The sequence below is a fragment of the Heterodontus francisci genome, chromosome 19, assembly GCF_036365525.1.
Source record: "Heterodontus francisci isolate sHetFra1 chromosome 19, sHetFra1.hap1, whole genome shotgun sequence".
Classification (NCBI taxonomy): Eukaryota; Metazoa; Chordata; class Chondrichthyes; order Heterodontiformes; family Heterodontidae; genus Heterodontus; species Heterodontus francisci.
In genome coordinates, this window is record NC_090389.1 from 64,790,146 (window position 1) to 64,804,298 (window position 14,153).

At 45.0% G+C, this 14,153-nt stretch overlaps 1 protein-coding gene across 6 annotated transcripts in view; it reads left to right on the plus strand.

Annotated features, from left to right (window-relative positions):
- The window catches only part of iqsec1b (IQ motif and Sec7 domain ArfGEF 1b), a 708,606-nt gene that overhangs the window by 587,841 nt on the left and 106,612 nt on the right, over positions 1-14,153 (plus strand). For all 6 annotated transcript variants that reach the window (XM_068051803.1, XM_068051799.1, XM_068051805.1 and 3 more), the window contains one exon: positions 12,049-12,210. In XM_068051803.1, coding sequence (XP_067907904.1) covers positions 12,049-12,210 — 162 coding nt within the window. The remainder of the gene's footprint in view (positions 1-12,048; positions 12,211-14,153) is intronic.

Genomic DNA, 14,153 nt, shown 5'->3' on the forward strand with positions numbered 1-14,153 from the left:
CATTTCAAGTGCATATCCAAGTACTTTTTAAATGTTATGAGGGTTTTTGCCTCTACCACCCTTTCAGGCAGTGAGTTCCAGATCCCCAGCACCCTCTGGGTGAAAAAAATTCCCTGTTGAATCCCCTCTAAACCTACCTCTTACCCTAAATCTATGCCTCCTCATTATGGACCAATCAACCAAGAGGAATAGGACCTTCCTGTCTACACTGTCTAGACCCCTCAGCTATTTATTCACTTCAATCAGGTTTTCCTTCAGCCTCCTCAGTTCCATAGAAAATAACCCCAGCCTGTTCAGTTTTTCCTCATAACTAAAATTCTTCAGGCCAGGCAATATCTTTGTACCCCCTCTAGTGCAGTCACATTTTGCCTATAGTAAGGTGACCAGAACTGCATGCAGTGCTCCAGCTGTGGCCAAACTAATGTTTTATACAGTTCCAGCATAACTTTCCAGCTCTTAATTTCCATGCCTCAGCTAATTGTTACGACCGGGTGAGGAAGAGAACTCAGGATCCCCTTTCGTCCCTTCTTTGGTTTGACCACAACAGGGTTTATTCTTTTAACAGTGATTTTAGCTTACCACATGAGTGAGCCCTTGGTCACTGTTCCTCAAATATAATTTGGGTTTAAACAAGAATGATGCAAGTTTATTAACCTTATCATTCTAAACTGGTTAAAATTACTAAAATACACGACACATCCAAACTCTCATTCATACGAGAAGCACACACACACAAATAGATACAGAAGGGAAAAGTAGAGTTGGGAGGTTGAAGTAAAGTCCGTAATAAAGGGAATTCACATACTGAGTTTCAATATCCTTAGTTCAAGGTTTGAAGTCCTCGCTGGGCCACATGCACAATTTGGGGCTTGCTCCTCTGGTCCCGGAAGGCTGAAGGGAGGCTTTATCCGTCGTCTTGGTTGTTCTCCATAAGGTTCTTTAGTCTTGAGGCTTAATAGCTGTCACCGAGGCTTCCCTGGAACTTTGCTAGACAGAGAGAGAGGTGATTTCTTCTTGGAGTTCAGTCACAGTCTTCTTTCAAAGGCACAATTCACAACTCAGTGTTACATCAGCAGGTATGTCATGTGACCACCTCTGTTTGAAAGAGTTTCTGGAAGGTTTTTTTAAATTCAAAGTTCTTCAGACAGACTTGGTGGGGGTGGGAGGGTGGTGTTGGCTCTTTCAAAGTCAAAGGGCATCGATGGCTTTTGATCACCACTTTTGACAAAATCCATTCTAGGTAATTGAATGAGAGCACACCCCTATTGTTCTTGCTAGAGTAGGTAATTACCTCTGTCTCCCAGCTGGCCTTTGTCTTTTCATGCAAATTATGCATGGCCATCTTTAGTTGTTTTGTTCTGCTTTTTTAAAAGTTACATGTAATGTCCAGTAAAATGTCTCGAGCTGAATTCCATATGACAAAATTAATATTTTCCATTTGGCATGTGTGATTTCCATCGCAAATAAAGACAACTAATCCTGTACATCTCCTTGACCACCTTATCAACCTGTCCAGCCATCTTTAGGGATCTGTAGACATGCGCTCTAAGGTTCCTCTGTAGTTCTCAGTATCCTACCATTTATTGTGTATTCCCTTGCATTGTTAGCCTGCCCCAAATGCATTACCTCACACTTCTCCGTATTGAATTTCATTTGCTACTGTTCCGCACACCCAAATAGTCCATTGATATCTTCCTGCAGTCTTCAGATTTTCTCTTCATTATCAACTACGCAGCCAATTTTTGTATTGTCCGCAAACTGCTTAATCATACTCCCTACATTCAAGTTCAAATCATTGATATGTACCATAAAAGGGAAAGACTTAGTACTGAGCCCTGCGGAACCCCACTGGAAACAGCCTTCCAGTCACAAAAACACTCATCAATCTTTAGCCTTTGCTTTCTGCCTCTGAACCAAGCTTGTATCCAACTTGCCATGTTGCCTTGGATCCCATGGGATTTTACTTTCATAACCAATCTGCCGTGTGGGACCTTATCAAAAACCTTGCTAAAATCCCGATGGACAATATCAAATGTAATAAATATTAAGATAAAATCAGGCTTAAGTATTTATATCACCTTAATACAGTTATTAATCCTGTCCACAACTGTATCTGTGAATATGGAAACTCAGGAATTCCTGATGCTACTGTTCTGTCCTTAGTGATGAGCAAATTTGTGACCTTCATAAAATCATAATAGCTACAACATTCAGTGGTCATTCAGACCATTGAGTCGGTCATAGTACTAACCTCTCAACTGAAGCCATCTACTTTAAACCTGTTTTCCTGCCCTTTCTTCATTATTGAAAGTCAAAGAGCATAAAGGAATACTCGCCCAATTATTTTTAATCAAAAGCTGTTACGGTCCCTGCTTCAAATGCAAACTGATATTCCCTGTTCTAATAACTACAGTGGTGGCAGGGCAGAGGCAGAGAAGTCGTGAGGAAGGGCTCTGCGAATTATCTTTTCATGACCCTCAATCTGTATTCTCTTGTTGATTTGTGAACCAATGGTATTACGAGCTGGATTTTATTCTTCCCTTGGAGACTGGCACGGGGGTTAGTTGGGGCAAAGAAATGACAAAGGTGCCGTTCCCAATGTTTAAGGGCCTCTTTCTACCTCTACTCCAATTTTGTGGAGGTCGGAGGGGTCTGCCACCATGTGGAGATGCTGTCAGGTGAGATGTAACTGCCTCCTAGCAGGGTCAGCCAGGGGCCCTCCTTTGGGGGCAATCCAGGGACCCTGGAGGGCCCGCTCAGTGGCAATGGCTGCCCCTCACCCTCACTAACACTCTCCACGCCTCTGCCTCCCCACCGTCCCATTGCCCGGGCCTGCCTGAATGACCCCAGTGACCCCGACCCCACTTAACCTGTCCCAGAGTCTCCAATATCCTCGGTACTGCAGCGCCTCCTGCAGTACCGGCAGTGGCCAGCTGTCCCGGTGATACTGCTGGTACTGCAGAGCTTCTGGCCTTCCGATTGGTTGGGAACTCTGGAGGTGGGAACTCGCCGCTTAAACTATCCCCGATGGCGGCCAGTTAATTGGCTGCCCATCATCAAATAGCAACGGGGTTCCGACAGAGAGCGAAGGCAGGTTCTCCCCTTTGCCTTCTGGCCCACTGCTTGCACCACCACCCCCCCCCCCCGCCCCACCCCACTTGCCAGAATAAAATCTAGCCCAATCTTTCACTACTCTGTCAAAACCTTTCATGATTTTGAAAACCTTTGTTAGATTTCCTTTTAACCTTCTCTCTTCTAATGGTGGTGGGGTTTGGGGGGAGGGTGGGATTAGCCTTTCTTCATAACTGTAACCTCTTATTTCAAGAATTTGTTAAATTTTCACTGTACCACTTTCATCAGTCTAACATCCTTCGTGTAGACTATCCAGAAGTGCCGTAATAGTCCAACAGTGACCTAGCCAATGTTTTTCTTAAATTAAGCATGCTTTTTTATTCAATGTCCCTAATATATGAAATCCAGAATTCCATATGTTTTTTATGGTCTTTTGTACCCAAACTCCAGCTTATAAAGATCTATGTCGGTGCTGCCCTAGATATCTGTTCTGTTAATTCAAGGAACCTTTCTATATATGTGACTTTTTTTATATCATCTGTCTTCATTTTCATATGTCTCTGAGGCAAGTTGTTATGTTGCACCTTAAGGAGCACCTCTGAGATTCACACGCAGAATATCTGTCCCTGTAACTATTCTACAGTTTCCTGGCCTATCCTTTCCTTTCCTTACTGATCAATGCAACAAGCATTTTAGTAAAAATGGGTATAAGAATTGCTTCCATTAATGTGCGTAGCATTAAATCGACTACGCGATGTGTTTCAACCTTGGATTACCTTGCCAAGGTCAAAGCTGACCTACTGTTTCTGCAGGAGTGTGGAATACCACACCTCAGCACCTACAGGCAGTGGTCGCGATGGTGGTCCCACGGGCCATCGATCTGGTCGGGGGGTAATGACTGCCGTTCCTCCGGCCTGGGTATTCTGCTGCGGGGAGGTAACTTCACCATCTCCGAAGTTAAGGAGGTGGTGGGCGGCCGCCTCCTCGTAGCAGACGTGATGTACAACAACGCTCCGCTCCGGTTGATCAACGTGTACGCCCCGGTACAACGCAGCGAGCGGCTGACCGTCTTCCAGCAGCTCCCACTGCTGCTGGCGACGTCCAGGCCGGTCATCCTAGGCGGTGACTTCAACTGCATCATCGATGCGGCTGGACGATCCGGCAGTGACGACAGCAAACTGGACGCTACGTCCAGATTCCTAATAGAAACAGTTAAAGATGCCAAACTGCACGACGTCTTCAGCAAACCTGCAGACGGAGCGCAGCGCAGATACACATGGTCAAGATCGGACGGGTCTGCCCGTTCCAGGATTGACTTCCCGTTTGTGTCCCGTGCGGTCACGGTCGGATCCACCGACGTCAAGCTGGTGTTCTTCTCCGACCACTGCCTCTTACTGGCCGACTGTCACTTACAGGACGACCAGCGGGTTGGCAGAGGGACGTGGAAGCTCAATGCGACACTGCTGACCCCAGAGAACGTTGAGGAACTCAAAAGGGATTACAATGGTTGGAGGACCGTGAAACCCCTCTTTGAGTCTCCAGTTCACTGGTGGGAAGCGATTAAGGAGAACATCAAGAGGTTCTTCATCCACAAAGGTGTTCAGAAGGCGAGAGAGAGACAGAGGGAACAGTCCCGACTCCAGAAAATTATGCAAAATCTACTCCGGTTGCAGTCAATGGGGGTCGAGGTCAAGGAGGACCTCCAAGAGGTGAAGAGCCAGCAGGCCTCGCTCTTTGCCAAGGAGGCCTCCAAGATCATCTTCCGGTCCAGAGTCTGCTCCATCGAGCAGAATGAGACGTGCTCGCGTTACTTCTTCCAAAAGGTACACAGAGAGAGCTCTGTTATCAGCAGCCTGAAGGAAGAAGATGGCTCGGTAACGTCTTCGCAGTCCGACATACTAAGGATCAGCAAATCCTTTTATGCTGGGCTGTATGACGCGAAGCCCACAGACAGCAGAGCCTCCCAGTCCTTCCTGTCATCTATCACAGAGGTCTTAGATGACAGCAGGAGGGAGAGACTGGACAAGCCGCTAACTCTGGACGAGCTGACAAAGGCCGTCGAGTCTTTCGAGACGAGTAAAACTCCCGGGAGCGACGGCTTACCGGTCGAGTTGTACTCGGCCCTGTGGGACTGGGTCGGCCCGGACCTGCTGGAAGTATACGAGAGTATGCTCCTGGCCGGCAGCATGTCAGAATCCATGAGAAAAGGTATCATCACCCTCATTTACAAGCAGAAGGGGGAGAGGGCAGAAATCAGAAATTGGCGGCCCATCTCACTGCTTAATGTTGATTACAAGATTCTGTCCAAAGTCATAGCCAGTCGAGTCAAGTCTGCTCTGGAGTTGGTGATTCACCCCAATCAGACCTGTACTGTACCCGGCAGGAAGATCTCTGATAGTCTCGCGCTACTCAGGGATACGATCGCCTACGTACGGGACAGGAGGGTGGACACCTGCCTCATCAGCCTGGACCAGGAGAAGGCTTTTGACAGGATATCGCACACCTACATGATGGACGTGCTTTCCAAAATGGGGTTTGGGGAGGGAATCTGCAATTGGATCCAACTGCTCTACACAAACATCAGTAGCGCAGTGTCAATCAACGGGTGGGAATCTGAAAGTTTCCCGATCAAATCTGGAGTCAGACAGGGCTGTCCTCTGTCCCCGGTCTTGTTTGTTTGCTGTATTGAACCCTTTGCTGAGTCTATTAGGAAGGATGCGAGCATAAGAGGGGTGACAATCCCAGGCAGCGGAGGCACTCGGGTCAAAACCTCCCTGTACATGGATGACGTCGCCGTCTTCTGCTCGGATCCGCTGCCCGTGCGCAGACTGATGAGCATCTGCGACCAGTTCGAACTGGCCTCGGGAGCCAAAGTTAACCACGGCAAGAGCGAGGCCATGTTCTTTGGGAACTGGGCTGACCGATCCTTTGTTCCCTTCACCGTCAGGTCAGATTACCTGAAGGTGCTGGGGATATGGTTCGGAAGGGCCGGGGCGTGCACCAAAACATGGGAGGAGCGAGTAGCCAAGGTACGACAAAAGTTGGGCATGTGGGGGCAGCGATCTCTCTCCATTGTGGGTAAGAACCTGGTCATCAGGTGCGAGGCGCTCACGTTGTTGCTCTACGTGGCGCAGGTCTGGCCCATACCCCACTCCTGCGCCGTGGCAGTCACCCGAGCCATTTTCCGCTTCGTCTGGGGATCTAAAATGGACCGGGTCCGGAGGGACACGATGTTCAAATCTCTGGACATGGGCGGGAAAAATGTACCCAACGTGGCCCTCATCCTGATGACCACCTTCGTGTGCGGCTGCATCAAGCTATGTGTAGATCCCCAGTATGCAAACTCCAAGTGTCTCTACGTGCTGAGGTTCTATCTGTCCCCGGTGTTGCGAAGGATGGGCCTGGTCACATTGCCGCGGAACGCACCATGCAGTTGGGCGGCGCCGTACCACCTATCCTTCGTGGAGCAGTTTCTGCGGAAAAACACCTTTGACCACCGGTCCATCCGTCTGCACGGAATGTCCTCAAGGCCCTACGGGAAAAGGAAACGGTGGATCCTGTCGGATGGTTCCCCGAGCAGACCGTCAGTCATTTGGCGGAATGCCTCATCACCAGAACTTTCAAACAAGCACCAAGGCGTAGCTTGGCTGGTGGTGAGAAGGGCCCTCCCCGTCAGATCCTTCATGCACACCCGAAGTCTCGCCCCCTCCGCACAGTGCCCCCGCGTTGGCTGTGGTGGGGAAGAGACGGTCGCCCACCTCCTCCTGGAATGTGCCTTTGCAAAGCAGGTGTGGAAAGAGATGCAGTGGTTTTTGTCAAGGTTCATCCCAAGCAGCTCTGTAACACAGGAGTCTGTGCTCTACGGGCTGTTCCCAGGGACGCACACCGAGACAAACATCAACTGCTGCTGGAGGACTATCAATTCGGTGAAAGACGCCCTTTGGTCTGCCTGAAACTTGCTGGTCTTCCAGCGCAAAGAGTTGTCCACCACCGAATGTTGCAGACTGGCATATTCCAAGGTCCAGGACTACGTGCTGAGGGACGCACTAAAGCTTGGGGCAGCCGCAGCAAAGGCTCAATGGGGAAAGACCACTGTGTAAGGTTCCCCCACCAAGCTGGACTGAGGGGCTGGATCCATGGGAAACCCCTCGAACTGTATCGTTAATATTCTCAATTGCTGTAAATGTAAAACTGTAATTGACATGACAATTGTGAAACGGAAGGGTTGGGAAGAAACTCATGACAGTATTGAAGGAAACTGATCTCCTTTGCAATGTTTGTATTTTTTGGTGCTGTTTGGAAACTGTTTGGCAATGTAATTTTTACAGATTTTTATGAATAAAGTATATTTTGGAAATAAAAAAAAAATCAATGCAACAAGCTTGCATTATGATTCCAGTGACGTTGATCTGTGACAACAGTTGCATACTTTACCCTATGTAAAATGAATTAATGAGAATGGAAATTAGGTTTCCAAAAACGGAGGAAATTGATGAACTGGAAATCCTGTTTTCAATTAAATTCATCATTATTGAGCTCCTCTGATAGCTCAAACGTTTTACTAGTCTGCATGCAGATCAAGGTCCAGAGTTTAATTCGTAGTTAAGAGTGAATTAGATTATCACATTTGGAGTGGTGGTTAGGAACAGAACAATTGGTTCAGCACTCCTCGCATACAAGACAGAAAAATTGGCCCGGTTTCCAGCTTTTGTTTGCTATTGAGCAACCCCTGCTGGAAGTATAAGTCCGGTGGGGATTGGATTGAGCTTTGTTCTGATGCCTGCAGCAACGAGTTGATGGTTTGTATGTATAATATATATTTATAAAGTCTTGCTTGTAGCAAATTATTGAATGAGACATGGGCCCAGATTTTGCATTGCGTATTACAGTGAGACTATCAGCTAAATTGCACAACTACTTCCTGATTTTTCACATGCAGTTAAACATGGAAATCCTAAAGTTGCAATTTGAGTTACCCTCCGCAGGCTCAGTTATAACAGTACCTTGCTGATGGACTCGGCATTTGAATCCATGCAAGCAATACGTAGCCATTAGTTATTCACTTAACACACCGGATAAAGCTAGGGGAGTGGATTCAAGTGTAAGTAAACTTTTAATGGTGTGATGAGTCATAATTACTGCCAAACAACCCCTCTGGCACTGAAAATGTAATTGTGTAAGTGCTGAGACAAATTGCTTCAGAATTTTAGTATTTGATAGACAACTTTTTTTTAACTTTGTTTCTGTCTCATCTTCCTGTTAATTACCTTTTAATCACATCTTTCTTTCCCCCTCTTTATTTTGCTTCCTGTATATGAATTAAATCTAACGTATACTTCCAGTTTATATTTCCTGGTTTAGACTCTGTGTGACGAAGTAAAGACTCTGATCACCCATGACCCACCCAACTGCGCTCTAACTTTCTGCCCGCCTCCCCCCGGCGAGAATCTGTTTTTTTAAAAAAAAAAAGCACCAACACCCTGGAGTTAAAATTGCGCTCCTTGCTATGACACCCTGCCACAGTAAATATCGGGGCCCTTTTATTTATCTTGCATCTAAAATGATTTGTCAGGACTCGCAATAATATAATTCAAAGTCAGGATGTCCAATTAATGGTCTTCAAACTTCAAGTTGTGCATTCCTTTTTCAATGTGCTGCATCTCAGGTTTATTTTTGTGCACAGTAATGGGTAGTATGGTAAAATTGGTAAGTGAGCATATTCTGAAAAGTGTTCTTTGTGAGCTATCAATATAGGAAAGTTATAGATTTGTTACCAACACTGGCCAATTATATTGGCGTCACCTTACTGTTGTGGATTGATTCCACTGTATTTGCAGTGAAAGTAATGGGCTATTCTAAACAGTCATTTGGGACACCACAGAAGAATGCTGCATGCTGTATAGTAGCCATGCTGTAATTGTACAAAGACATAGGCAGATGAAATATAAAGGAGCAGAAATGTTTGCCTTCCTTTAAACAAAACTGCTGTTCAGTACCCAGTGCTTCTGTGGAGCACCCATCATGCACCATTCCCATGCTGAGTTTCAGATATCAGCTGCCTTTGGGTGGGGTGGAGGTTGGACATTTTCTCACAAGAGGCATGAAAAGGTTCAAGGGTTGATCTCCCTAGGCTGCTGTGGTGCAGATTGCAATGGTTGGTTACAAAGCAGCATTGGAAGAAGCCTGAGAGGAGGCCATGAAACCATTGTCGATTGTTGTAAAAACCCATCTGGTTCACTAATGTCCTTTAGGGAAGGAAATCTGCTGTCCTTACCTGGTCTGGCCTACATGTGACTCCAGATCCACAGAAATGTGGTTGACTCTTACATGCCCTCGAAATGGCCTAGCAAGCCACTCAGTTCAAGGGCAATTAGGGATGGGCAATAAATGCTGGCCTGGCCTGTGACGCTCACACCCATGAAAGAATTTTTAAAAAAAATTCCTGTTCAATTTACAGAAGTGTGTTCAGGAGAATTTTTTAGATCAGTATGTTTCTGACCCAATGAGGAAGGAGGCATTGCAGGATCTGGATTTGGGTAATGGTGTGGGTCAAGTGAATCAAATGTCAGTAGGGGAACATTTGGGTAACGGTGATCATAGTATCATAAGGTTTAGGTTAGCAATGGAAAAGGACAAGGAGCAATCCATAATAAAAGTAATTAATTGGGGAAGGCCAATGGCCAATTTCAGTGGGGTTAGAACCGATCTGGGCAAGGTAAATTGAAATCGAAGATTGGCAGGCAAAACTATAATGGAACAATGGAATGCCTTTAAAGATGAGATAGTTTGGGTACAGGCAAGGTACATTCAAATGAAGGAGAAAAGTAGGACAAACAAAGCCAGAGCTCCCTAGCTGAGGAAAGAGATAGAGAGTAAGATGAAGCAGAAAAAGGGTATGTATGACAGATGTCAGGTTGACGATGCAAGTGCAAACAAGGCTGAGTATAGAAAGTTCAGAAAAGAAGTTTTTAAAAAAAGAGAAGCAAAGGGTGATTTGAGAAAAGACTGGCAGCCAACATAAAAGGGAATCCAGAAGTCTTCTGTAGACATATAAATAGTGAACAGGTGGTAAAGAGTGGAGTCAATTAGGCAGAGGGTGTGGCTGAGGTACTATGCACTTGACCCACACCATTACCCAAACCCAGATCCTGCAATGCCTCCTTCCTCATTGGGTCAGAAACATACTGATCTAAAAAATGAGTACTTTGCATCTATCTGCCTTTACAAAGGAGGAAGATGCTGCCAAAGTCGTAGTGAAAGAGGAGATGGTTGAGACACTGGATGGGCTAAAAATTGGTAAAGAGGTATTAGGCTGGCTGTACTTAAAGTTGATAAGTCACCAGGACCAGATCAGATGCATCTGAGAATACGGAGGGAAGGAAGGGTAGAATGGCAAAAGAACCTGAGGCGACAGGAGGAAAAACTTTTTTTTTATGCAGCGTGTGGTTAGGATCGGGAATTCACTGCCGAAGAGTGTAATGGCTTTCAAAAGGAAACTGGATAATTATCTGAAGAGAAATTTGCAGACAATGGGGTAAGAGCGCTGATGTGGGACGAGCTGAGTTGCTCTTGCAGAGAGCCGGCATGGACACAATGGGCCAAATAGCCGCCTCCTGGGCTGTAACCATTCTATGATCCTAAGTCCGCTTATTAATGGAAATGCTGGCAAGGCCCTAAACAGTGCACAAACCACAATTTTTCACTGCTTCCTTTCATTCTGCTTTCTGATTGTAATGCAAAGCCTCCACAATCACTTAATTTTATTTACAATGATTTAGAATTGAGATACTGAAGGCAGCATAACTTTGGAAAATAGATAAATAAGTGTATGGAGTTTGTCAGCAGCTCTCTCTATCAATGCACAAGGAGCAGCAGCACACCAAATCGGGTTCTGTTAATTCCTTTAATACAGCCTTAAATGAGAAGGATGTTGAAGTAGAATAGGGCAGAGTGTATTCATTCCAAAGTACATTCTGTATTGAAACAAATTTTTTTTAAAAATGCCCTTTGTTTGGATATGGAAATTGTATAACGTGTTTTCCATTAGCGCTTTTGAGTCACTGCCATGAGTTACAATATGGGGAGTATCCGGGAAGTAGCCAAGCATACGAATGATGCCCTTGAGTGGTAAATCAGCTGTTGCAGTGCAGACTCATGCTCCACCAGGTAATTTGCTGCTTCAAAGGTTCTGGCTGAATCAAGCTGTTTTACTTTTTGATGCTTTTTCATTGCCTGTTCAGGTGCACATCAAACCTGATGCTGCTGCTTTATTCAAAGATCAACTCCATAATTTAGACTGTAATTATGAATTCCATGTTAAGCAACGAATTACAAATTATCTGCTCCCAAAATATTGAATATGGATAAAGCCAATAGCCACCTACTTTTCCCGTTTTTAAGGCTTAGCAATTACAAGACAAAAAGGGTTTTGAAGTCAGAACTTTTCGGACAGAAAGAATTGTATACATTTGTAAATTTGCTGACATCTCCTTAGAAAGTGCCCTGTGTATTTTGAAGTGGTTCCATTGACTTCAGTGTCTTTGAATCCAGCATGTAAGCTGGCAAAATTAAGTGTCAGGTGGATCCTGTTGTACACTCTGCCATATGAGCTTTTCCGAGATCATGTGCTTCCAGATTGGGATCAACATTCTAAATTAAAGTGATGCTGATTTTTATTTTTGCCTATCCTTACTTGTACTGAGATGATATGGTCTTGTCCTTTAACTATTGCACCTATTTTTGTGGTACTTTCACAATGGTGTTAGGTAGAGATTCCCAAAATTTTGACCCAGCAATAGTGATGTATGAATTAGAGGGGAACTTGGAGGTATTGGTGTTTCAATATTGTATGCTGGTCTCAAAATGTGCATGTGCAATCATATTGTCAAATGATAAATATTTTGTTTTTTCAAAATATATATTTCAGTACACAGCATATCTGGAAATGACTAACTCATTTTCATTTTCTTTGTGTAGAAAACCTGAGAAAGGCGTGCAGTATCTGATTGAGCGTGGATTTGTTCCTGATACCCCTGTTGGTATCGCTCACTTCCTCCTTCAGAGGAAAGGCCTTAGCAGGCAGATGATTGGCGAGTTTTTAGGAAATCGACAGAAGCAGTTCAACCGAGATGTACTTGAGTAAGTATTGCACAGGAAAGAATTATGACTTTCACCAGTTTGAAATTACTCAGCTTTATATGTTTCTCAACCTTGGACAGTAAACCTCAAAACCAAATAATCTACTTTTGATGGTTGAGGAAGGAATGCTGACTGTTAACTGGAAGAGTTCCCTGCTCCTCTGAACAGTGTTGTGGAATTTATTACATCCACCTGAGCAAGCAGACAGGTCTCAGTTTAACATCTCATTCAAAATTTGACACCTCAAGTGATGCAGTTTTCCTTCAGTACTACGTATTGAAGTGTGAACCTGGACCAGCATTTTATTACCCATCCCCAGTTGCTTTTGAAGGTGGTGATGGGCCTTCTCAAACTGCTGCAGTCTTGTGGTGAATGTGCTCCTACCATGTTGTGAGGCAGGGTTCTAGGATTTTGACCCAGTGATGATGAAGGAACAGCAGTCTTTTGTGTCTAAGTTGGGATGCTGTATGACTTGGAGAGTAATTTAAAGCTGATGGTATTCCCATGCACATGTTGCCCTTATCCTCCTAAGTGGTGGATGCCAAAGATTTGGGAGGTGCTACTGAAGAAGCCTTGGTGACTTGTTGCAATGTATCCTGTATGCAGTGCACACATTAGCCACAGTATGCTGGTGGTGGATAGAGTGCCTGTTTGCTGGCTGCAGTGTTCAGCTTCATTCAAAAAATCACTCTGATAATGAAGCAGTCCATGCTCACGTGTAACAGGGCTGTGACAACATCCAGGCTTGGGCTTATATGTGTTGGAGAGAATGTCATTGATAAAGTAGCTGAGATAATTGAGCTTAGGACAGTGTCCTGACAAACTCCTACAGCAAGGTCCTGGGGCTGACATTATTGGCCTTCCACACCACACCATCTTCCTTCATACAGATAAGACTCCAACCACTGGAGAGTACCACCTGCTCTCCACCACCCACCACTTTCCATTGACTTCAATTTTACTCAAGCATTTTTGTGGCATACTCTGTTGAATGCTGCCTTGGTGTCAAGGGCTGTCACTCTCAGCTCACCTTTAGAATTCAACTCATTTGTTCATGTTTGGACTAAGTTTGTAATGAGATCTGAAGCTGAGTGGTCCTTGCGGAACCCAAACTGAACATTAGTGAGCAGGTTATTGCTGAGTAAGTGCTGCTTGAAAGCACTGTTGACAACTCCTTCCATCATGTTGCTGATAATTGAGAGTAGGTTGATGGGCTGCAATTGACTAGATTGGATTTGTCTTGTATGTTATATTCCTGAGCTAAATTGACAGGGTCTGGAATGTGGCTAGTCTTGATTTGTGAAGAACAATATAATGATTTGTTTTGACAATTCTGCAATTTATTGATGCTTTACTGTTTCTACTCCACTCCAAATGTTCTTTGAAACAATTAACCAGGCTTTTACTCCCTGTCAGCTGCAAACATAGCTTGAAAATGTATTTTACATAGAAACGTAGAAAATAGGAGCAGGAGTAGGCCATTTGGCCCTTCGAGCCTAATCCGCCATTCATTCTGATCATGGCTGATCATCCAACTCAATAGCCTGTTCCGGCTTTCACCCCATACCCTTTGATCCCTTTCGACCCAAGAGCTATATCTAACTCCTTTTTGAAAACATTCAATGTTTTGGCGTCAACTGCTTTCTGTGGTGAAGAAATTTCTCCTCATCTCAGTCCTGAAAGGTTAACGCCGTATCCTTAGACTATGACCCCGGTTCTGAACTCCCCCACCATCGGGAACATCCTTCCTGCATCTACCCTGTCAAATCCTGATATAATTTTATAGGTTTCTATGAGATCCCCCCTCACTCTTCTGAACTCCAGCGAATGTTCGACTCAATCTCTCCTCATATGTCAGTCCCGCCATCCCAGGAATCAGTCTGGTAAACCTTCGCTGCACTCCCTCTATAGCAAGAACATCCTTCCTCAGATAAGGAGACCAA